We start from the raw sequence: 25,366 nt of genomic DNA, 5'->3' as shown, positions 1-25,366 counted from the left end.
CTTGCGCTTGGTGCTACCTGTGCGTTTCTCTCTGCTGTGCTCTCCGGGGTAGAACCATGCCTGTGCGTTTCTCTCTCCTGCGCTCTGTGGGGTAGAACCGTGCTCTTTAGTCATGTATTTTCCAGCTGGATACCTTGTAGACACTCAGTAGGCGATTACTGGGGGAATGAATGAATTCACCCACCAGAGCTCAGTGACTGTTGAGGATGCTATTGCTCAGATACGAGAAAACTGGAATAAAATTTGAATCCTGCTTTATTGCAACCTTTGCAGATGTTTAGTCTATTAGCGTGGTAGTTCACATGAGTAGACTAAATTAGAATTGTAATGTTACCAGAGGAGGCATTGACTTCATCAGTTCTCGTCACTTACCTCTATTATATGCAACTAGGAAGATGTAGTCTTTGCTGTCCTCTGACCCAAGTATTGTGAACTGCTTTGAGACTCAGCGTTTAAACAACAGTCTAAACTGAGCAAAATTAAGAAAAGTAAGTGCAGTACTAGGATTGGGTGTGATTCAATGTGTAAGGTCCTCATGTAGTGTTTGGGGTTAGATTATGTTTTCCCTTTTCCGTGGAATTAAAATTTTGTTGCTTTCTTTCAGTGAGTTTTCCAACTCATATTGTAATTTATGCTGTTTAAGAAGTCAAGATCTTCCACTTAAATGAGGTTCATCAACAAGCTTTATTCTGAAGGTTGACTAGGACAGACTCAGGTTTGGACCAAAGTTTAGGGCAGGGAAGTTTGAGAGGGACGGGCATATTTGTGTGTCCTGTAGATGGCATTAGCTGGAAAGGACAGGGCACTGCTTTGTGGAGAAGGTGTGCCATGATTGTGAGGCCTCCCCTACCTTGTGGAACTGTGAGTCCATTAAACCTCTTTTTCTTCATAAATTACCCAGTCTCAGGTATTTCTTCATAGCAGTATGAAAATGGACTAACACATGGCCAACTCTAGATCTTTCTATAAAACAATGCAAGACAGGCCTGTATTCTTCAAAGATGCCAAGGTCATGAAAGACAGTCTGAGGAGCTGTTCCAGGTGAAAGGAGACTCAGGAGGTCTGACATCTAAATGTGGTGTGAATCCTGAACCGATCTTTTCTTGAGTGAAAGATGCTATAAAGCACATTTTTGGGACAATTATAAAAGTGGAATATGGATGGTAGAATAGATGAAAATACTATATCAGATGAATATCCTGAATTTGGCAATTGTCTGTGATTATGTGAGAGATGATGTTTCTGTTGTGAGGAAATACATCCTGAAGTATTAAATAGATCACATGTCTTCAGTATTAAGGACTAAAGTACTAAGAGGCAAAGGTGTATGATGTAAGACACCTTCTCCCAAATAGTTCAGAAAAAATATGTACTTAATATAGATATTGGCCTGCAGAATCTGTGTCTGTCAATGCCCTGCCTTTTCTTGTCTGAAGAAATGTCAGATTTTCAACTCTTTCAACCTCTTCTTTCCCTACTTTCTTTCCGTCCTCCTGCTCAGTTCATTAAATTAGCAGAGATTTACTAAGCAACTGTTGTATGCTTGCTGAATTGAACACATGCACATATTGAGAGCTGACTTTTGGTTTAGCGCTGTGGTTAGTTATGTCAGGGTGTCATAGGAACACATCAAAGAGACCGTTGAGGTAAGGCTTGAGCTGGGATTTGGAGGATGAGCCGTCATAAGAAGGTGAGGAAGGGAATTCCAGGTAGAAGGGAGCTATGGGGGCACAGGTATGGTGCAGGGAAGGATGGCTTGGACTAGGAAGGCAGGTGGGTCTTGGAGCATGAATGCCACTGTGCTGGGTTAAGGAGTTTGGATGTCTTCCCAAGGCTGTGCCTACCTCCTTAAGGGTTTGAATGGTGGGGAGTGATCAGGTGTGCTAGGATTATTCACCTGTTCAGTTAACAAATATTTACTGAGCATCTGCTATGTGCCAGGCATGGTTCTAGGCTCTGGGAATTCTTTTTTTTTTTTTTTTTTTTTGAGATGGAGTCTCGCTCTGTCGCCCAGGCTGGAGTGCAGTGGCCGGATCTCAGCTCACTGCAAGCTCTGCCTCCCGGGTTTATGCCATTTTCCTGCCTCAGCCTCCCAAGTAGCTGGGACTACAGGCGCCCGCCACCTTGCCCGGCTAGTGTTTTTTTTTTTGTATTTTTTAGTAGAGACGGGGTTTCACCGTGTTAGCCAGGATGGTCTTGATCTCCTGACCTCGTGATCCGCCCGTCTCAGCCTCCCAAAGTGCTGGGATTACAGCCTTGAGCCACCGCGCCCGGCCGGCTCTGGGAATTCTTTAATGGAGAAACAAACTGACATCCTTGCCCTTGGGTGGCTTCTAACCTTCTGCTGATGAAACAAAAACACAACAAACATCATCAATAAATTGTCTAGGGATTACATATACTGCTGTGATTAAAGTGTGAAGGGAAAGGGAAAGGACAGGACACCCCTCTTGGGAGTGACAGGGCAGAGGGACAATTTGAGCTAAGACTTGACAGGAGGCTGCACCTGTGCTGCTCCCAGTTTCACAGAAATAAGGTATTTGCAAAAACTCACATTTCCTGAGTATGCTTGGATAAGGTATGAGATGAGAAATAAATTGGTGTGATGACATGGTGCCCCCTGTGTGCCTAGCCATCCTGCTGCATCCAAAGTTACTTTCGTTTCGGGCGACTTACCAGGTCCGGGTGGAGGCTCTGCGATGTATTTCATTGCAGTGCCCCAGGGTAGTGGGAGCTGGGTCATACCGTGGGCGGTTGTTTGCTGTGTGTTCTGTGTCACAATTTCTTCTGTGCCCTCATTATGAGGATGGGTCCTGTATTCTTGTCATTGTCCTTTGAGTGCTATTCCAGAGATAATGGGACACACACACAGGCGCGTGCGCGCACACGCACACACCCCCCCCCCACACAGACACACACAGACACACACACACACACATACACACAGTGTCTTTATCTTAGAGGCCAAAGTTATGGAAAATGTGTCTCAACAACCAGAGTTCAGTGATACTAAAAAGAATCAACTAGACTTTCAGAATTCCAACCCCCAGACAAAATATAGGTACCATATACCGTTTTCTGTTTCCATGACCAGTTCTGCTAAGATCTCATTTCTTCTCCTTAAGAACATGATTTCAGCTCATAGGAAAACTCCTTAAAATAGGTAGAAACATTTTGTGTGGTTGCATGTATAAAGTTGGAGGGCTATTTTCATACCTTAATTTCCACAAAGATCAAAAACTTGGTAGTTTGCATCATATACAATATATTAATGGTACAAGGTAGGTGTTTTTAGTTTGACATTTCTCAAGTGACATAGAGAGCTTGGGAGAAATACCTATTTATATACTTCAGCCTGCATTCACTTCCAAATACTTGAGAAAAGATCAAAAAAAGAAAACCTAAAAAAGACATTTTTTTATTATAAAGATAGTTTATGGGATATTTGTATTATAAAGATAGAATTGGAATGGTGCTAAGGGAATTACAGGCAGTTCTGACTTAGTTCGACTTAGGATTTTTGACTGTATGATGGTGCAGAAGCCTCAGGCGTTCCGTAGAAAGCCGTAGGATACTCGGAATGCTGGGCAGTGACGGCCTCAGCTCCCTGTCAGCCACGTGCCCTCTGCAGTGGACAGCGGTGCCAGATGACTTTTCCCGCCTCCAGGCCAGCGTAAGTGTCCGAGCACGTTTAAGGTAGGGCTGCGCCATGTTGTTCAGTGGGCTGGGTGTATTCAATGCATTTTCCACTTAAGACACTTTCACCTTAGGACATGTTCATCAGGATGTGACCATGTCCTAATTTGAGGAGCAGATATCTGCATGTCATCTTACTTTGTGTTCTAGTTGTGCTTTGTTGTTATTGTTTATAGATTAAAAAACATGTGAGTCCTCCTTTATTGCAACCCCAAAGTAAACCACCACAAGGCTAATTTTCATCACAGCTACTCTCATCCTGCTCAGAGGTTCCAGCAGGAACGGCTTCGTGATGCTTGTTGAATAGCAGTTTTCATTAGGCTTTAAAGAGTGTCTCCAAAAAACCAGAGGCGCCTCCTTTGACTTGTTTGTTCCTCTAAAGCAAGCCCTTATTTTGTCAAGTTTTAGGAAGGCCACCTACAGGTAGGAAGTGGATGAACCCTCTCTGCCTGCCAAGGCACTGGGAGGGAGGGAGAGAATTATTTTTGCTGCTTTTCAGAGAGGAGTGCAAGTCATAGAGTAGAAGAAGCTGCATTTGAAGTGAGGCTTCTTGGAGGTGCCTGAGTTTCCTCCTCCTGTTTCAATGAGGAGCCCGTGTTTTCCTGGCCACACTCAGAGAACCTGATCGGACTCCTTGTATCCCAGTGTTCCTAATGGATTTTCTCTTCTTCTTTTGTCCTGTAGGTGGATTCCAAAGGAAAAGAACCTTGTCACTATGATGACATACCCCCCAAAACACAGGATTCTGTTTATTATGCCAAAGAAGAAAAGAAGAAAACATTGGCAGAACCTTTAGTCCAAAGAGGAGCAGGTGACGTGCAATTTCATTCTACTGTAAGCAGTTTGGAACTTTACCAGGCTAAGAACATGGGATTTTTTTTTTGTTAGAAAAATGTTATACTCCAGAAATATTATTTGACTTGTAACTATCTGCTTTATTAATAAAAGGTTCAGCTTGTAGGTAGGTCAGTAGTTGGCAGAGCAGAAAAACAAAATTTCACTGCTGAAGGCAATGGGATTCTCTAATTAGGGGGCCTCCAAGATAAATACAGTGTTAAAATAAGCTTACACCAGGACTGAGTATCTTCTTTCCTAAAGACTGATGACATAGAAAACAACAAATAAATCTATCTTTTGGGAGGAACATGAACATAAAAGCCACCTGGATTGTTTAGGTGTATTTTTTTTGAAGAGACATTTAAACGATGAATCTTCAGGGCTGGTTTTAAAATGAGATAATTTGGAAAGTGCTCCCACATCTGTTTTTACCACTCTGCGACCATTACTCACTCTCACTGAGCTCCTACTGGGTGCCCAGCTCCGAGTGAGGCACATTCAGGTCCCGTCTCATCGATGGGTGTGGTGGATACTTAGACTGTGAGTCGTGTGGCTGGTTGTGGAGGAGAAAGCAAGGTGGTGGGAGAGGTTTTCCTGCACTTCTCTGCAGCAGCTGAACATTTTTGGAAGTCGTTTTTCCTAAACACCCTTCCTCCCCTCTTGGCTTCTTTTCTTTTCTTTTGAGATGATGCCTTGTTCTGTCGCCCAGGCTGGAGTGCAGTGGTGTGATCTCAGCTCACTGCAACCTCCGCCTCCTGGGTTCAAGTGATTTTTGTGCCTCAGCCTCCCAAGTAGCTGGGACTACAGGCACCTGCCACCACACCCGGCTAATTTTTGTATTTTTAGTAGAGACAGGGTTTTGTCATGCTGCCCAGGCTGGTCTTGAACTCTTGACCTCAAGTGATCCACCTGCCTCAGCCTCCCAAAGTGCTAGGATGATAGGCATGAGCCACTATGCCCAGCCCCCCCTTGGCTCTGTTACCTCCTAACACCTCTCAGGTTTTGTCCTCTTTGCACTCTGATCTCTTGGCTCCCCCTGTTGCTCCTCTCTTTACTTCTCAGCTATAAATCTGGACATCCCCTAGAGCTTCCCCCTGGTCCTTTACCTTCCTGGCCCTTCCCACCCCACAATGAATGCATGGGCCATGGGGAGGCGAGGCAGGTGCCTGAGTACCCGGGCGGGAGTGTGGCCTACATGCTCATGCATGTAGGGTTAGGGTCATGGTTAGGGGTATGGGGTTATGAGGCTACGAGGCAGGTGTGTGAGCATGTAGGCAGGAGAGTGGGCAGGCAGCTCTCAGACCAAAACCTGCGGAACCCACTCTACCCGACATATTACTATATATGAAGAGTAATAGAAAATTTGATCACTGTGTATAAAACCTCTTCCTTGGAGATGCACATCCCACACAAGCAGTTGGGGCTGCCCAGCACACAGGCCTTCCATCTGGGAGGCAGCCCGGTACTAGAATGTATGGAGTTCAGATCCTAGCTGTGGCCCTCACTGAGCATGGAGCTATGGGCCAATTCCTTACTGACCACAGGCCTAGTAAGTTTGTTTGGTGATTGCCATGAGCTTTAAATATCAAATGCCTGGGACACAGTGGGTTCCCAGTGAATGTTATTTCCCCACCCCCCTCTTTCACCTTCTAACCTGTCACCCACAAGGGTAGGGACCCTTCTGGCTCAGTTCAGGACTCTGGGGACGGTTTTCCTGGGGATAAGGGCTGGGAACGGGGAGAAGGCCCAGAATGGGCCAGGTGAGGGGTGAGGTAGGTCCAGGACTCTTGGCTGAGAAATGAATGGGGCTGCGATTAGAGTTTCTGGTTTTGGACGATGGAGCTTGCCAGTGGCCACAGTTCTGCCTTCTCAGATGCTGAAGGAACCAGCTGGCCGACTTCTCTTTTTGGATTTGAAGGAACCGGCTGGCTGACTTCTTCTCTTTTTCTTCTGCTGTCACCTATTGCTTTCTTCAGGATGAGAATCAACTTTTCAAGAATCCTGGGCTTTTATAAGCATTTAATTCTTCCAGTTGTGTTGCTAATTAAAATGATTTCTAGCAATCCATTAAGCCGACTACCTCACAGTGCACAATTTTAGCACCTGGTTGTTCGAACCCTGTTGTTAAATAAGAAGCGATGAAGCTGCATTTCCTTTCTTTTTTTTTTTTTTTTTAACTTTTTTGTTTTTTGAGATGCAGTTTGGCTCTTGACACCCCGGCTGGAGTGCAATGACGCGATCTCCGCTCACTGCAACCTCTGCCTTCCGGATTCAAGCAATTCTCCTGCCTCAGCTTGCTGAGTAGCTGGGATTAGAGGCGTCCACCACAAGTCTGGCTAGTTTTTGTAGTTTTAAATAGAGACGGGTTGGCCAGGTCAGTCTCGAACTCCTGACCTCAGGTGATCCACTCACCTCGGCCTCCCAAAGTGTTGGGATTACAGGCGTGAGCCACTGCACCTGACTGAAGCTGTGTTTTGTTAAAATTTACTCTATTACTTTGCTGTCCGGTGGGGTTACTTTGCATGTATTTATTTCTAACGGAATTAACTGGACACAGGCTTGGTGGACACAGGCTTTCCCTGTGCTTCATCTCGTGGTGGGCACAGTAATCGCATGACTTTCTGTGACTACTGACTACTACTGTGGTGGGCACAGTAATTGCATGACTTTCAGGGTCCGGGACCTTCATGGAGACAGAGACAAAAGCAGACGGGGCTAAGATCGAGGCCACCACACTGAACACCTTGGCAGATGCAAACAGGAAGGGTGAGAGGGAAACGGGGTGAGGCGGACAGGGTCTGGGACCCTGGGCCAGGTGACCTGCCCGAAGCTCCAGGATGCCTGGCTTCATAACGTGGGTGTGGGTCAGGAAATACGCAGTGGACTCCAGCTTCTCCATGGGTTTCAAAGGTTTGTCCGTGTGATTTTCCCCCAGAAGGTGACGTGTATAAAGCACTGACTCCTAGCAAGGAAACCGAAGGGGCGCTGGACGTCAAAGAGGACCACCATGTGCAGCTGGAGGTGCCTGTGGACCAGGTGGGTATCGGGTCTGAGGTCCATGCCGCCTTCACTCCATCCCAACAGCTCCTGCCTGCCTCAGCGTCATCCTTAACCCTCTCCCTGCAAATTCTCTCTGGACTCTAGAATGTTCTGTGTTCCTCCTAGTTAGAGACTGCTCATCTCAGATCCTTTGTCAAGCATTTTCCTGTCTTCCCACCGCCCCCACAGCTTCTGCTGGAGAGACGCCTTTTAACACTTCACTGTGTGTGACTGCAAATTTGGCTTCATCATCATTTGATGATTGTGTCTGTCCCCTCACTAAGCTACTAACTCCGTAAGGAAAGCAGCTGGCTGCCTCACTCACCATTGGGCCTGTACCTTGCAGAATTCCTGGCATGGAGGAGGCCTTGGTAGTTTTTTGTGGAGTGATGACTGAATAATGGAATAAACAGTGTGATCGGACAGCATGATTGTGAAACCTTGAGCCTCTGTTTGCTTATCCACAGATGGGGATGCTGTCTCTGTGCAGGCCTGTGTGTGGCCCGAGTGTGCGACCAGCACTGGTGCATGGAGGACGCTGGGGCACTGTTCCCTCCTCCTGGCCTCAGGGAGGGGTGGGGAGCAGGGTTCTGAGAAGGGGGAGGGGTGGGGAGCAGGGTTCTGAGAAGGGGGAGGGGTGGGGAGCAGGGTTCTGAGAAGGGGGAGGGGTGGGTAGCAGGGTTCTGAGAAGGGGTGGGGTCAGGCCAGGGTTCCAGCCCAGCTGTGCACCTGGGTGAGTCTCCAGCACTCGGGCAAATGGCAGTTTGTGCTCAATGATCTCCTAAAATGCACGCGTTGTCTTCACTACCCACCTGAAGGCCAAACATGCGTTCTCTCCTTTCTTGAGTTTTCATTTTTAAGAAATTATAATTTGTCTTCAAACTTTTTTTTATCTTTGGTTATAATAGCAGGTAATATATCCCCCGGCATCCACCCCTCCCCCACCATTTCCATCAGCAGAGGGAATTTGTAGATGGGCGGGGGTGCATGGCCTGTGTGCCTGCTGCCCGATAAGCTTTCATCCGTAGAGAGCAGTGAACTTTTACGTTAAAGTCTCGTCATTTTACCTCAATGTTAAGGAACAATTTTCTTATAATCTGTGCAAAAAAATGGCACCCAGATGTTAAAACATTAATGTTGAAATTCTGATTCAAGTACTACATTTTTACAAAAGCAAAGTCGTCTTCCAGTGATAAGATTATATTTATTTTCAAAACTACTTTAAGAAGGTGGGCAAATGTGTACAATTGGAAACTCTGCCGGGCCCGGGACACTCACCTGGAATTCCTTTCTTAGGGAAATAGTCTAGAATTTACTCTGAACATGGCCAATTCCATTTTAGTAGAGCTGGCTGCTTCATCCTTCCCCAGGTGGTAAGTAGGCTGTGCAAACCCCAGGTCTTCAGCTGAGGCGCGAGAATCTTGGTTTGACTGAAATCACAAAGGATTGGGTCCATTTCTACTCTCTGAAATTCAGTTATTTTTAGAGAGTCTCAAAGAGTCAGTGCAAAAGGAGAGTATCTTTCCTTGGATTCTCAAATAGCAACTAGGGCAGTGCCCCCTGCACTGCGCCTCCCAGGGATGTGATGCATTTCCCTCCGGAGAAAGATGAGAATAAGTCACCAACCAAAGAGAAACCAAAATAATTGGGACTCATTAGGAGAAGGTCAATCTAAACTTGGGTAATCTGTGAATTGTTTAATTGGAAAAAATCTAAGGAAGCTTTAGGCTTTGGCACTTTTAGCTGTGTAGAGTAACTCAGACGGAGGCCACTTGGGTCCTTGGGGTGTTTGCTTTAATGAATAAATTAAAAGTAGAATTAGCCACTCTATTTGTAAGGATGTTTTGGCTCTAAAGAATGGGAAACTTGAAGAGAAGTGACTTCAACAATCAGGAATATTTCTCAGGCCACGTCACAGAAGGACTTGAGCCTTCTGTGTGGGAGAGGCTCTGGGGTTGGCCCCCTCGAGCCTCAGGGTGTGGCTGGGCACCCCATTCTTCCACTGCCTCCCTCCGCACCTTCGCCTTTGGCCTTGGGCTTGTCTCCTCGTGATCTCGAGGTGGCATGTCCGCTGTGGTTGGCACACTGAGACGTGGAGTGCTGGGGAGAGGAGAGAGACTGCACCGTTTAAACAGCGGGGAAAGGCTTTCCCAGGGACCCCTCTGAAAGCTGCCGCGTGTCTATGCCTGTCTTGTCCCTAGCCAGGGAGAGGTGATTGACCTCTGGTGGTTTAGAGGAATCAACCTTTACTTCTTGTGTCTGGAAAGGGGTTCAGGTTCCCCTGAAATGTATGAATAGTATTTGAAAAAAGTTTGAATTTTTGAATTTTTTTTTTTTGAGATGGAGTTTTGCTCTTGTTGCCCAGGGTAGAGTTCAGTGGCACAATGTCAGCTCACTGCAACCTCTGCCTCCCAGTTCAAGTGATTCTCCTGCCTCAGCCTCCCACGAAGCTGGAATTACAGGCATGCGCCACCATGCCCGGGTAATTTTTTGTGTTTAGTAGAGATGGGGTTTCACCATGTTGGTCAGGCTGGTCTCAAACTCCTGACCTCAGGTGATCCACCTGCTTCAGCCTCCCAAAGTGCTGGGATTACAGGCATGAAACACCACGCCTGGCCAAATGTGTTTTTTTTTTTTTTTTTGGTGAGAAACAAGGTAGCGAGTGACTGTGAGCTCTGCAGCTGTGACTGTGGGCTAGGCAGCTGTGGCTGTGAGCTAGGCAGCTGTCAGGGTACAGGATAATATTTAATCTGTGCCATCTGCCCCTTCTTCATCATAGAAGGAGAGGTCCGTCCTCCCCTACCCATATCTCCCCTCCTCCCAGATGCTGGACCCTGTCCCGCTCAGAGCCTCTCAGGAACTCTGTGTCATCAACTGCTTAATAATTCTCTCTCTCTCCTTGGTGTCTTCAGCTTCTCCCATGCCCGAGTCCTTCTGGCTGGCATGTGAGCACGCTGAAAGCACTCGTGTTATGAGTAAAAACAACTCTGCCTTGGTCTCAGTCCTCTTTGAGCGTGTCTCTCTCCTTCACGCGTGGAGCTGATCTGCAGGGAGTGGCGTCTCCTCACTTTCTCCATCTTCTCCCCTCTTCTTTATCTCTTCAGGCTTCTGCCCACAGTGGCACAAAACAGCTCTTCCGCCCCATGCCACCAGACCCAACATGTTCCCCAGTTCTCATCGCACAGGACCTTCACCACCCATTGGCGCTCCCGGCCACTCTCTTTGCTTGCAATGCTCTCTTCTTTGGCAAGGGAATCTTGTCAAACAAGACTCCTGACTTCCCTTTTCCCTCTGGCCACTCGTTGTCCTTCTGTTAGGCTTCTGGTCATCTCGCTGGCCATCAGATGCTGGCATTCAGCAAGGATGAGGGGTAGGGCATCTTCTCCTCTCACTCTGGACGTCCTCTCTATGTGATATAAAATTCTGTATCACCCCAGCGTCAGTGTCTGTGACCTCCAGGAATATATGCACATCTGCTGAATTAACACCTCCCGTAGATGTCCTAAGACACTGAAGCTCAGCAGAGTGAGAACACAACTCACAGTCTCCTTCCCCTGTCCTCAAACCTTCTTCTCTTCCTGTATCCATGCATGAATGACACCCCCATCCATTCCGTAAGACCAAAGAGAAACTGAAGAGGTATTCCTGAGACTGACCTCTTCACCTCTCCCATATCCAGATCATCTTGGACTCTGTAGTCTTACCTCCTAAATGTGTCGGAATCTCTGCACCCCTCTCTGCCTGTGTTACCATCGCTCTGGTCCTACTTAGCATCCTCTTCTGGTTAGATTGCTGCTGTCACTCCTGCTTTTCAGGCACTGATCCCCAGCAACTCTGAAGCTCAGTGCTTCTTCCTGCAGCAGGGCTGTGCACATGCTACTCCATGCGCCAGGCATGTTTTCCCATCTGTTTTTATATATTAACTTTGTTTCATCTTTCAGATCTTACAGTAACAGTCAATTACCAGAGGATATTTTTGTTGCTCTCCCATGTATGTTAAATACTATTACAGTCTCTTTCTGTTCCATGTACCTCTCCTTGTAGCACCTGTCACGGTTCTTTTGTTTGTGTGACTGTTTAATTAATATGTCTTCCCTATAAGGCTCTCGACTTCTTGAGGGCCTTGTTTGTACTCACAATCACTCGTGTCTTCTGGCATTGTGGTGTTCAGTATGGCAGGTGTCCTCTATATACTTGCTGAATAAATGAATGAATCAATGATTGACATCACCTCGACTATTCTTTAAAATAACATGTTTTTGATTGACATTATGTCGATTATTCTTTAAAATAATAAGTTGTTACAAAGCTTACTTTTTATGTGGTTTGAGCACTCCCTATAGAGTTTTATTCATTGTGACTGCTTTTCTACATAAGCTATAGGAAGATAATGCTCATGCAGGCTTGGTCTGAGTTTTCAGAGGGTCTGAGGTCTGGGCTGATGGGGTCGGCCATACTGAAGACATAGCCACACGTCTGCCTCACCACGGAACCCTGTTCTTGCACATTCAAGATCAGCTGGCGGGAGCCGTTGGGTCTTTATGGCTCATCACTAATGGCAGTTCTTTTGCTCTGGTCACACAATGAGGATGCACTTCTCTAGCCACTTTGACTCAGGGTGGCCATGCCACCTGCCTTCCCTGATGACATGTGAGTGGTTCCAGGCAGGTGCATGAAGAGCCAGTGTGTGATTTCCCACACTGCATCTTCTCTTCCTTTGCAATCAGGAAGCAGGAGGCGCCGGGGCCTCCATCAGTGGGTTTTCTGAGTGGCTGTGGGGACGGGACGCCCCTGGCCGGCTGCAGTGCAGCACGCATACTTGGTTGGCTTGTTATTGCAGCCTCATCAGCCTGTCCTGACAGCTACAGAAATATAAAGGAAGTTTGTCCCAGAGAGTCTTTTCTTTGGCCACAGAACCACATTCTTCTCCCCAAGAGCAGAGAGAGGCTCCAGGACACAGATTAGGAGAGATCCTTGTCTTCTGGCAGTGTGCCATGAAAACTAGGAAATAACCCTGGAGAGTGAGAACCCATTGCTGTATGAGGAGTGAGGTCAGGCGGGCTGTGGAGGGCGTCTGCTGACCAGGGAGCAGAGGGCCCTGGGTGGGGTCCTTACGGTGCCCCAAGAATTACAAAAGCACCTGCTGACCAGAGGCCTCTGGAGCACCCACGCCACTCCTTATAAGAAAGAGGTTTCTCCAGCAGTTTTACCAAGCAGGTTGACGTTTTGGTGGTGGAGCCAAACGCAAAAATGCGGAGTGGATGCCATTCTGTATTTGGAGAAACTGCAGTGACTTCCCCAGCTCTACCCGTAGAAGTGGTCTAGAAGGTCACACTATTTCACGTGCTCTCTGATTTTTTAAAGGAGTTCGACATAAGCAGTTGATAAAATGTGGTGTATTTTCTCCCCAGAGACAAGCTGAGATAGTTAAAGAAGATGAAGAGATACATGAGAACACCCCTGATTTTGAGGGCAACAAGGTGAGTTCATTTTATTTTGTGTTTAATGGCCTGGATCTAAGGCACCTAACACGCTGAACAGAGCTTACGTTTGGTGGTGAAAGGATCCGAGATCACGAGTCGGTTCCAAAGTACAAGCCAGCGTGGAATTGGAAGCGAGTGCATTTCCTAGGCAGCTGTGGACATGATCTCGTTTCCTGTGCCAGACAGTTACATGAGTCATTTTAATTGCATGTACACTTGTCCTAATTACTTTCCACTGTACTTCTAGTCACAGACCTAAAACCTTTTTCCCCAGGAAGTTTCAAGATGTACTTTTAGCAGGGAACGTCCAGGGAGGTGAAGGAAGGCAGCAGGTGTGCAGGTGGCTGTGTGGAGTGGATACCTGGGGCACCGACTGGCGTGGTTCGCAGTGTGGTGTCAGTAGCCAGTCCCTCCGGGGAGCACGAGGGTGAGGGTGTGCAGTGCTCGTGTGCAGATGGCGGTGGAAGCCAGCATGGGATGCTTGGCAGTGTGGATTCTCACTCGCTCTTCTTCCTCTTTGGATGTCCTGGAAACTTCCTCCATGCAGGGAGCGTGTGCCTGTGGTCCTCTATGAGATTATGCAACTTACTGTCTGCATAAAATACGTGGATCAGGAAAACAGAATTTACTTTAAATGCCCCATTTTTAGCTAAGAAGTAGACTTTGAGGACTTCGTTTTCAGAATTCTGTCTCTGGATCTTTATTTTTGTTTCAAGGTAATCTCTTGTTTTTAAGTTTGGCCACAGTCAGGAAGCTGTGTAAATTGATCATCACACAGGAGGCCGTGTAATGAGCTCCCGGATTCATTAAGTCTGAGAGATGCAATCTGAGTCTATCCTCCAGGGCTGTAAACAAGCGGGGACACTCGCCGCCCTGCCAGGAGTCACTTTTTTTTTTTTTTTTTGCTCTTAAACTTGCCCTGCAGCTTCCTGGCTGCCACCTCGAAGAAAGGGGAGGAGTGACTCCTAGGAAGCTTGTGCGCGGGTGCTGGAGCCACGCAGGTCACCCCCGGTGCTTGACACAGCTTGGAACAGGTGTTTGTTGGAAAGGATATGGGTCCTCAGGAAGTTAGTTCAGGTTTTTTAGAAAACACCAAAGCAGCTTCTGATCTAAAACAGTCAAAGAGGATACACTTGTAAAATAGCTCATTCTTCCTTCCTTATATTCCTGGATAGTTGTGGAAAGGTATCCTGTCTGTATCTGGATGAGTAGGGAAGACTGTTAGATGAAGAGCAAAGACAGTTTTTTATTTCTTTGGCATCCTCTGTCAAGGATAAGGGTGTGTTCTGAGAGCAGGAATGAGAATGCAGATGTTTGTCTCAGCGCATTAGGCTAAGAGGGGCAAACAAGCCACTGGCTTACCTTGCTTACCCTCCAGGAGAGGGTGCTGTTATGCAAATGGCATATTTCAATAGTGATATAACCTAGGCCCTCTGACTGCGGTGAGTTTATGCTCTCTCCTCAATGCCTTGTGCACACTGGTGGTTGAATTTGTCATCTGTGCTTCACTGACTTGTTATGGAAATCTACTCAGGCTGCTGAGGGGATCCATGCATATTAGTGACTTGCTAACAGCCAGTAGCAGATTTAATTTCTTAGAGTGAATCAAAATGTCTTTCTTAATGTAAGCACTATCACTGGAATTCAATGGCAAACCCAAGCACCTAGACCTTAGGTATCTGGGCCAAGGATCTAAGCTGCTGGGGAAAAAGGTGGTAGGGACAGCCAGAACTTGGCTCTTTTGCCCAAGCACTAATGACGGGAGACAGGACAGGGAGGGCTGGGGAGCACACGAAGGCATCCTGAGCTTCACCATGCACCAGGCACTGTCCAGCCGTTCCCATATACCTGGGCCCATCTCCACCGCACAGTCGCTCTCTAAGGAAGGCAGAATAAACAAGATTAAAAACAATGAGATGGGGAGTTTAGGTAGCTTGTCGGTGTCACGCAGGAGGTGATGGGGCTTGGATTGGAACCCTGTTTTGAGCGATTTCAAAGGCTGTGTTTTCTTCTTCCAGTGAACCATGTTGGTTATATGTAACTTCCCAGAAGAGGCATTTTCTGTATCAGGCTTCACACTGTGTCCCTCGTAGATACCGCTGCTTGGTTGGCATTACCTGCTGCTTCCAGGGGTGCAGGATGGCTCAAGTGTTTCAGTTCTAACAGCTCTGTCTTTGCTTCTAACATGACTGGAACAAAGCTTTGTTGATGTGAAGTAACCCATGGGGTTGAAGGTAATTGGCCCTAAAATTTGGCCCATGTTTTTGAGGGCTCAAGAAGAGCAAGCATTTTATATGCATTATAATAGCTGTAATAACAATTAAAAAGAAGCAGGACTCAATTAGCCCTTCCTGGCCAATAGGCCACAGTGAGCTAACCCTGCTCTCAATGAACTGTAGTTCACCTGGCATTGCATTTATACGTTCATGTGACAAATTAATCATATGACATTTATTTGATATTGATTATATTAAAATTTTTAGGCATAGGATTGCTGGCTTGACCTCCTCAAAGACCGAGGTTGTGCCCTGTCATCTTACGTGTCATTCAGTGTCTTATATACAGTAGGTGTATAATAAATATCTGTGGATTTGCTTTCAGTTGCCTATGATGAAGTTACTTAAATATATAATCCTGGAGTAAAATGCTAATTACCTTGCAAAGTTGTAAGAAGACATATTATAAACTTTATTTATAAATATGTATTGTTCAGGCGCAGCGGCTCACGCCTGTAATCCTAGCAATTTGGGCGGCTAAGGCAGGAGAATCGCTTGAGGCCAGGAGTTTGAGACCAGCCTGGGAAACATAGTGAGACCCTGTTTCTACAAAAAATTAGCAAAACAAAAAAAGGTAGCCAGATGCAGTGGTGTGCACCTGCAGTCCCAGGTCCTTGGGAGGCCGAGGTGAGAGGATCGCTTGAGCCCAGGAGGTTGAGGCTGCAGTGAGCTACAATTGTGCCACTCCACTCCAGCCTGGGTGACAGAGAGAGACCCTGTCTAGAAAGAAAAATAACTACTACTCCTAGATATAGAAAATATTTCTGATGTTTGATCACAAAGATGTGTTATTTTTGTGGTAAAATACAGATGATTTTTGTGATAACATATAAAAACACGATTTGCCATTTAACCATTTTCAATGTGCAGTTCAGTGGCATTAATCATGTTCTCCGTGTTGCACAGTCACGGCCACTGTCTAGTTGGACACCTTTTCATCTCCTCACACCGACACACTGTGCCAGCTCCCCGTCCTGCGCTAACTCCCTGTTCCATGCTTTGCCTAGCCCCAACGGTGTTGTCATTTGGAGCACTTAAAACAATCCCAGCCTGAAGGAGCTATTCAGATGCAAGTGTTATGATGGGATCCTCTTCGTGCTGCAGCCCAGGGTGCATGTATTTTACAATTATGTATGTCAATAGCATAGAAGTGGGAGCAATCAAAATCAAAAGCAAAAATAGAACTGTGCTTTTGGATGACACTTCCTCATCCTCAGAATACTTTAAACGTGTTAATTATACACACGACAATTCTGACGATACTGGGCACTGTAATAACATTTTTTCATCCTTAAAAATGGAATGTTATTAACATTAGAACACTGGGATTTTCTCCAGTTCTTTCTTTTTTATTTTTTTTGAGATGGAGTCTTGCTCTGTTGCCCAGGCTGGAGTGCAGTGGCGTGATCTCGGCTCACTGCAAGCTCCGCCTCCTGGGTTCACGCCATTCTCCTGCCTCAGCCTCCCGAGTAGCTGGGACTACAGGCGCCCACCACCACGCCTGGCCAATTTTTTTGTATTTTTAGTAGAGATGGGGTTTCATTGTGTTAGCCAGGATGGTCTCGATCTCCTGACCTCATGATCCACCCGCCTTGGCTTCGCAAAGTGCTGGGATTACAGGCGTGAGCCACCTCGCCCAGCCTTCTCCAGTTCTTAGTGCTTGATTTGTTTGGACTCATTGGTTCTAAAACATCTTATGTGCAAGCAGCACTTTTTAATTTATGCTGCCTGCGAAGTTGTAAAGCAATGTGTAACGGTTTTGAAAAGGTTCGATCCCTTTCCGAAGCAATATGGAAAGTATGAATGGCAATGCCAAAAAAATATATCCATGGGCCATGTACACAGTGCTCTCTCCAAGGATGACATGAGCTTCCTATCCTTGAGAGTATCTCCGTGTGGTCTGTAGCCAGCTGTGAGGGATGCTTTAGAGAAGGGTTATGCATAGGAGTGGTCGGGCATCATGGCGCTCAGGTTTTTCTCTGATTCCTTGTTATCAACCTTTTTAATAGTATTTAGGTGTTTCCTACTTTTGAAAAAGCTGTCTAAAAATTTCATGGGTAATTTTGTGTATTCAATGAAGAGAGAGAGAGAGACAGGAAGAGGGAGCAGGAGATTGACTCTGATTTTGGGGTGATGATTTTCTCTTCCTCCAAGAGCATCCTGTGCACGTTCAGGCCTCTCTGGTGCTGTGCCCGATGCCTGCTGCGCCTCTGCCTTTCCAGCTCTCACCCACTTCCAGGGCTTGCTGCAGAGCCAGCCTCATCCTTACAGCTCTCTGGATCCTTCTTCTCCAGGGAGCATCTCTTCCTCCGCTAACCTCCACTGGTATTTTGTTTGTCCTTTCTACGCCGTCCAAAGCACAATTTGGCTTTAGTTAGAGCTGTTTGTGTACGTCTACTGCCTCTTCTGAGTGATTCACATTTTCTGAAGGAAGAGTCTTGACTTAATTCATTTTGGTGTCATTTTAGTGCCTTTCATATCACCTTGCACACAGGAGACTCTGGAAGATATTAGGTGACCAGTGTGCGGCAGTGGAGGCAGCGTGGGGCATCGCAAGGCCTCTGGCCTGAGGCTGGAGTGTGGCCAAGCAGGAGCTGAGCGTGGCCCCAGTAGAGGGGACTAAAGATGAGGGTGGATATTCAGTGAGTCTCAAAAGGCTATGTCAGAAGAAGTAATTATCTCCAAAGCCTTAGTGTTTATCTACATGAAAATCAAACTTTTCTCTTTGGAAAATTTCATAAAGTCAAAAGCTAAACAAAATAAGGAAGAAAGTATTTGCAATACAAATCAAATGTTCTTGATTTACACAAGTCTCATAAATCATTAACACAAAGCCCAGTAAAAAGAAAGGCAAAGAAGACAAACAGGAAATTCACAAAGAGGAATACAGATTTCCAGAAGACATAAGGAAATATGTCCATATCATTCCTACTTAAACCAATGCAGATAATAAAAATGAGTTTTTTTTGTTGTTAAATCAAATTGACGATGTCCAGTGCTTAATAAATCCAGATTAGGGATTTGTTTTACAATATCCCTCCTGCAGGTAATTGAATACTATATTTTTATATTAATATAGATGCAGAAAAGCAGCAATGCTTCTTATTAGGGTTATGTATGAATCAATGCAGCCTTTGGAAAAGAGTTTTTTCTCTTTCTATTAAAATTAAACCTGTACTTTTCTTCAACCATTATTATCATAGCTAGGAATATCTTCTGCACATTTTTTAAACCATTATTATGATAGGAATATCTTATAAATATATTAATTAACAACTATTAATATTTGTTATATTAACATTCAATAAAGAGAGAGAGGACAGGAAGAGGGAGAGGGAGAAGGACTCTGATTTTGGGGTGATGATTTTCTCTTCCTCCAAGAGCATCCTGTGCACGTTATATTAATATACAAATATTAATATATTACAGTGTATTTATGACTATTAATAGAAACAAATGCAATGCTCATCCACAGGGTTGGTTGATTAGTGTTTTACCAATAGAATGGGATATAATACAGCTGTGAAAATAATTAGATAGACTCATACAGCTGAAGGATGGGAGCTCCAAGATGTTATATTAAGTAAAAAAAATCAAAGTGCAACAGAGGATACAGGTATGACATGCTGCCTTTTGCATAAGAATGATCAAAAAGACGTACATAAAAACAAAGAGTTTAGAATAGGAAACAAAATGGAAGAAAGTAGGAGGAACAGAGCCGCGAGTCGATAGTGAGGATGAGGCTTGAGGCTTTACACCAAGCTCCTGAATGATGTTTATGAGAAAGAATTTGACCTCCCCGAGAAGTTGAGTAGAGGCGGGGGAGATTAAGGATTTGTTTTACAACATCCTTCTTGCAATAGTTGATTCCTATATTTACTTTTTAATACTAGGATAAAGAAGATGCAAGGCTTTGTGAAGACATTGAAAGAAAGGTTTGTATCAACAACAAATACTGTAGTTTTGCGTTTTCTACTCTGAAGACAGACCTAACAGGAGAATCCACGGATCCCCAAATCTTGTCAGGTGCTTTTTAGGAATGTAACTTTTTTGCGTCTGTCATACACCGTAGCTCTGTTTTCCAGAGTTAGAAAACCAGCTTGGAGGAAAAGAAGCAAATCACGGCCTTTCACATAGGTGGATGGATCCTTGGGAAAGGCAAGTAAGAACCAGGAGTGGAAAGTGCTGTAGGGCGGTGCGTGGCTGGCGTCTGAAGGTGCAGCATTTATGACTGCCTGGAAAACCTGGAAAACATGTGTGAATTGTCTGCCAGCTACACCTGTAGTCACTCACTTAGGTTTTCCAGGCAGTCATAAAAGCTGCACCTTCAGATGCCAGCCATGAAGCTAAGGATGAATGCGCTTGCCTGGCGAGCACAAGGGAGTGGGGGACTCACAGCCCTGGGGAAAGCGGATGTGTAACTGGGCCGGGGACCCCACCTGGCAGCGGAAGGTGCTTCCCTCTAGAAGCGCTGCTCTCCCAGCAGGACTGAGTTCTCATCCTAAGTTGGTAGATGACTAAGTGATGATAGTGGTTTTTGTCTGAGTGTGTCAAGTTTCATTTATTTAGTCTTTAGTTTTCCTAGACTCCTCAGCACTCCACAAAGGACGTGAGCCCTGAGTGATGACACTTGGGGAGGTCAACCTAACCGAAGCCAGCGTCTGCACACCTCGGGGACTTGAATCGGCTCCGCCTGGCTTTGGCTGCTGCAGTACCTGCCAGATGTGTGGCTTCGGGAACACTCCTTAAAACCTGATTGCCTCAGTTTCCTCCTCTATTCAAAGTTTATCTGTCCACTTGTTTATAACAAAATCAACCTCCAGGAGAGAATATGTGTAAAGTCTGCTTAGCGTTACTACTTTTATTCTTATTATTAGCAATAGCTGACTTGCAAAATATTCCTGACCATATTATGGGGGAGGGGAACACGTGTGAGTTGTGTCCTGCCCATGCACGGAGCCTGTGGTATGGGTGTGTCCCCATCGTGCAGTGAGACTCTCCTGCAGATGTGTCCCCCAGTGCACGGAGCCTTTCATGTGGGTGTGTCCTGCCCGGGCACGGAGCCTTTGGTGTGGGTGTGTCCTGCTCGGGCACGGAGCCTCTCGTGTGGGTGTGTCCTGCCCGGGCACAGAGCCTCTCGTGTGGGTGTGTCCTGCCCGGGCACGGAGCCTCTCGTGTGGGTGTGTCCTGCCCGGGCACGGAGCCTCTCGTGTGGGTGTGTCCTGCCCGGGCACGGAGCCTCTCGTGTGGGTGTGTCCTGCCCGGGCACGGAGCCTCTCGTGTGGGTGTGTCCTGCCCAGGCACGGAGCCTTTGGTGTGGGTGTGTCCCCCCATTCACAGAGTCTCTCGTGTAGGTGTGTCCCGCCCGAGCCCGGAGCCTCTGGTATGGGTGTGTCCTGCCCATGCAGGGAGCCTCTGGTGCGGGTGTGTTCCGCCCATGTATGGAGCCTCTGTGTGGATGTACAGGCAGCCTTGTGGCTGGAAGACCACTAAATTCCTGTAATAGCTTTCCCACTAACTTGCTAGGTGTCCTTTGTTAAGTAACTTGATTGATTCAATCAACAATCATTTTACATGTTTATAGGTTTGCTTACTTTACTTTTCAAGAATTAATGAGACAATGGTTTGGAAAGTTCCTGAAAAGTATAGCATATCTATGTTGAAAATGTGTTTATATTATTTGTATTTGAGCTAGATAATGAAAGTTTTTGTTCCTCAGCTTGACATTAGACACTTGGTTTTCCCCACTCTTAACTCCCGTGTTAAAATCAGTGTAATCCATTCTGTTATGTGGCGTTCCATCCTCTGGAACTCGCTACAGCCAACCTAACCGCACATGATTGGGAATCAATAATGTGTGTTCATGGCGATGTCCCTGTAAGCATAAATCATATCTGTTTTGAATGCCAAGTAATTCTTTGGAGCATTTATCACTTGTTTGGCATACATGTTACTCTTTTAAAGGGAATATTTTACCAAACACAATGGAATGAAAAGAATGCGAATCTGGCCGCATGCAAACTGTGCGCAGATAGTTTCATTTCTCCGACCCTTGGTTTCCTTATCTGTGAAACAGATAATTTCCAACTTGCGAAGTGAGTGTAAAGATTAGAAGTATTTAAAAGTGCCTTACTCAGTGGTCTGGGGTTAAATGCTATCTACTGTTGTTGTTATTATTCTGTAATTTAATCATGACTCCAATGGAGGTCTAAAGTCTTTGAAAGTAGGAATGAGATTTTACTCATATTTGCACTTTTCTCAGCATCAGGCATGCGCAATGCCTTACAGTAGACTACATATATATATATATATATATGGAATCTCTCTCTGTCACCCAGGCTGGAGTGCAGTGGCACTATCTCGGCTCACTGCAAGCTCCGCCTCCCGGGTTCAAGCGATTCTCCTGCCTCAGCCTCCAAAGTAGCTGGGACTACAGGTGCCCACCACTACGCTGGCTAATTTTTAGTATTTTTAGTAGAGACGGGGTTTCACCGTGTTAGCCAGGATGGTCTCGATCTCCTGAGCTCATGATCTGCCCGCCTCGGCCTCCCAAAGTGCTGGGATTACAGGCATGAGCCACCGTGCCCAGCCTATTAATTATATTTTTAAATGAAATTTTCTCCTCTGATACCTCACACTAGTTTAAAACTTAATACTTTGTTAAACTGTAAACAATTTATGTTGGTTGTAGACTTATTAGAAAATGCAGATAAGAAAAAAATGAGAAAGTGAAAACCCTGAATTCCTCTGCTCAGAGTCTGTTCTCACTTTTGTGCATGTTCTTCAGGACTGTTTTCCATTTTAAGTTTCCTTTTTGTGTAGAGTATTAAGAAGGTCAGAACTTGTCAAATAATAGAAAATTCTATTTTAAGAAATACTATGAATCAGTATTGAGGATATTTTCAACATTTTAGGTTTTTTTCTCAGTCTACTTCAGAATGTTGATTTTATTTATTTGAAATCGATTTAAACGTTTTTGAGCAGAGCTGCCATCACTTTAAAAACAGCAACAACAAAGCAACAGGCATCATGGACTTATGAGGAATTTTCCCAGAGCTGTGTTGCAAGTGTGGCTTCCTGGATGTCATCTGCTCTGAGTATTTGATCTCAAATCAGAATTTAAAAAGGAAATTTCAGTTTTTCTTCAGCAACAAATGTTCAATTTGATTTCTCATTGGCTATTTTTTTTGACGCTAATGAGAAATAGATTTAAGAGAAGAAAAGTAAACAGACTGAATATTTTATCCACTAATAGATTTTAAAATGTAAACTACAATTTTAAATCATGAATCTAGGTGTTGAACTATTCTACTTCCATCCTGTATTGGGCACATAGTAACTTTCTGAAATATGACAGCAACAAAGAGCATTCAGAATACACCGGGTGTGCAGTTTGCTGTTTTCATTTTGTGTTTTTGCATCATAGATTGTAATATGAACATCTCGGTCACTTCCGACGGCCAAGCAGCACGACAGGATGCTGTAGTGACAAGTTCCAGGTGCAACGTGTATGAGAAGATAATTGTGACCTTTTTTTTCCCAAAGGCTTCAAAAATCAAGTATAATTTTGATCAACAATAAATGTGCTATTAGTTAAAAAAAAGTACCTAAGATTTTTAGTATTTATAGTCATCGATTTGTGAAATGGTCTATCACCTTTTAAAGGAGTACTTTGTAAGTTTCATGACAGTGTTATGCATGATCATATCAAAGCAAAGTCCTTTTAAATGCATATTGGAGGCAACATTCAAAGCCTGTTAACATCCTTTGTTAAATGTTTTTCTTCCTTCTGTTTCCCTTCCTTCCTTCTTTTCCTCTCTTCCTTCCCTCCCTTCCTCCCTCCCTGCCTTCCCTCCCTTCCTCCCCCCAACCCTCTTCTCTCTCTCTTTCTTTTTCTGAGACAGGGTCTTCCTCTGTCACCTGCAAGCTCTGCTTCCCACGTTCAAAAGATCTCATGCTTCAGCTAACTGAGTAGCTGGGATTACAGGCATGGTACGCGTGCCACCACACACAGCTAACTTTTTTTTTTTTTTTTTTCGTAGTTTTAGTAGAGAGGGTTTCACCATGTTGGCCAGGTTGATCTCGAACTCCTGACCTCAAGTGATCCACCCACCTCGGCCTCCCAAAGTGCTGGGATTACAGACGTGAGCCACTCTGCCTGGCCAAATTGTTTTCAATGTGATAGAAAAATAGTGGGTTTTGTCTGCCCTTGAAACATTTATATTTTAGCCTATTGGAGAAACAAGAGTGAAAAACTGCCAAGCACCACACAAAACTCCATGTGGAATCCAGAGACCCTTTTCCTGCCCTGATTTCCAGACTTCCTTTGAACTGAGGACTGGCTCCTATGCTTCTCTTGAAGAAATGGCTTACAGTAAATAGTACCAATTCTCATCATTGCTCAACTTTATACTGTATTTATTTATATTTATGACTTGATCCTTCATTCTTTTTCTAATGCCATGCCTCTAATTGTTCTGTGAGTCACCTCTTTCAAGAAGCAATTACCCATTCTGGTCATCTCTTAATGCTCTCAGCCTTCAGGAAGCATGCTATTATAATCATGTCATTTCCAAATACTTTGCCTTTTTCCAATTATCCCCCAAGTGATTTTGTGTTTGCATTCAAGTTTTCAACAACTCTCCATTGGATGGTTAATTCTTTTCCTATTAAATACTCATTTCTTTATGTATGGAGCACATCCTCTGCTTATATGTCTCCTCCCTCCCTGTCCAGGGGTACTCACTGCTCAAAATTTCTTAACTAACTAAGCCTGGGCCTTATAGGATTAAAGAAAGAGAGATTTGATCCTCTTGTAGCTTTTAGGCTTTGATATTTCATGTTGTTGAAAACTAGGAAATTTTTGACTTTGGGTGGAGTCAGAATGACAAGAACATAAGAAAATAGAACACAGTGGGTAACTTTAGAACAGTAGTTATAGAACAGGAGTTATCTATGATCGATTAACGCTATGTGCTGCTGTGTGCTTGTTTTCCTACAACAAAAAGAGAATCATGTCTATTTTGCTTTTTAATCTTCTTGTCTTTATGACTGCACCCCAAATCATAGTGTGCTTAGAAATTCATTGAGGATTGAAATCCACCAGACTGACGAAGGGTCTTGAAGGAGACAGGTCTTCCCAAGGAGTCTCCTCGTGCTTCGGGTGCTCTGCGGAAGCTGAGAAACTGTGCGCCTTCTGCCAGTGTTTACCCAGAATGCCCCAGATGAGATCAGGTGAAAAAAGTGAGTAGTTGATGTGCTATTAGCTATTAGACAAGTGATAAAATAGTGCGGCCTCTTTAAATGATCAAAGTAGTGGTTTATATCGATTGACATAAACAATATTTAAATGATTTAACATGCTTAAGACATGCTAAGCTCAGAACATCGGCCGTTTTCCATCGCCTGCAGCTACTGATGAAAACACCGTTTCAGTGTCTTACCGAAGTGATGTGCATCCACAAATCCCTAACAGGCACCTCCTTTCCTTGTGTGCTTTCCCAGTCAACCAGCGGAGGGTTTTCATTTAATTAACATTGCCAGAAATGCCAATAAAATCAGGATCCAGCCTTGTCTCTGACTCAGGATTTTTGTGACAAAATGAAAATGGCATTGATTCATTAATGGATTTTTAAAATGCATTGCCTGCCCAGTATCTTTACTGTTTTTTCTCTTTATTATGTTGATACCACTCCATCACCACAGCTAAGTCTTTTATTGCTTCTTTAAGAGACAAGGTCAATAGTGATCAACATTGGAGTCTCAAAAATGAAGTGTAAGGTCATCAGTAATACTCAGTGGGGTTGTGGTGAAATATTAAGCAATGAAACTTTTAGAAAATTATGTGGTTCTAGGCCGGGCGCGGTGGCTCACGCCCATAATCCCAGCACTTTGGGAGGCCCAGGCGAGTGGATCACGAGGTAAGGAGATCGAGACCATCCAGGCTAACACTGTGAAACTCCGTCTCTACTAAAAATATAAAAAAAAATTAGACAGGCGTGGTGATGGGTGCCTGTAGTTCCAGCTACTCAGGAG

General features: G+C 45.0%; 2 protein-coding genes across 2 annotated transcripts in view; one reads left to right on the top strand and one right to left on the bottom strand.

The window, feature by feature from the left end:
* DCDC2C (doublecortin domain containing 2C) overlaps positions 1-19,505 on the top strand; it is an 84,329-nt gene extending 64,824 nt beyond the window's left edge. The window contains exons 7-10 of the mRNA XM_077960191.1: positions 4,381-4,507; positions 7,469-7,569; positions 12,984-13,052; positions 19,225-19,505. Of these exons, the coding sequence (XP_077816317.1) occupies positions 4,381-4,507; positions 7,469-7,569; positions 12,984-13,052; positions 19,225-19,368 (441 nt within the window). The 3' untranslated portion in view covers positions 19,369-19,505. The remainder of the gene's footprint in view (positions 1-4,380; positions 4,508-7,468; positions 7,570-12,983; positions 13,053-19,224) is intronic.
* Positions 1-21,083, bottom strand: part of EIPR1 (EARP complex and GARP complex interacting protein 1) — a 608,423-nt gene extending 587,340 nt beyond the window's left edge. The window contains exon 1 of the mRNA XM_077960189.1: positions 21,074-21,083. The gene's annotated coding sequence lies outside the window, so the exon portion shown is untranslated. The remainder of the gene's footprint in view (positions 1-21,073) is intronic.
* Positions 21,084-25,366: the final 4,283 nt, after the last annotated feature.

The sequence above is a fragment of the Macaca mulatta genome, chromosome 13 (assembly GCF_049350105.2).
Source record: "Macaca mulatta isolate MMU2019108-1 chromosome 13, T2T-MMU8v2.0, whole genome shotgun sequence".
Lineage (NCBI taxonomy): Eukaryota > Metazoa > Chordata > Mammalia > Primates > Cercopithecidae > Macaca > Macaca mulatta.
The sequence above is the reverse complement of the archived record's forward strand: the minus strand, read 5'-3'. Positions and strand labels throughout refer to the sequence as shown.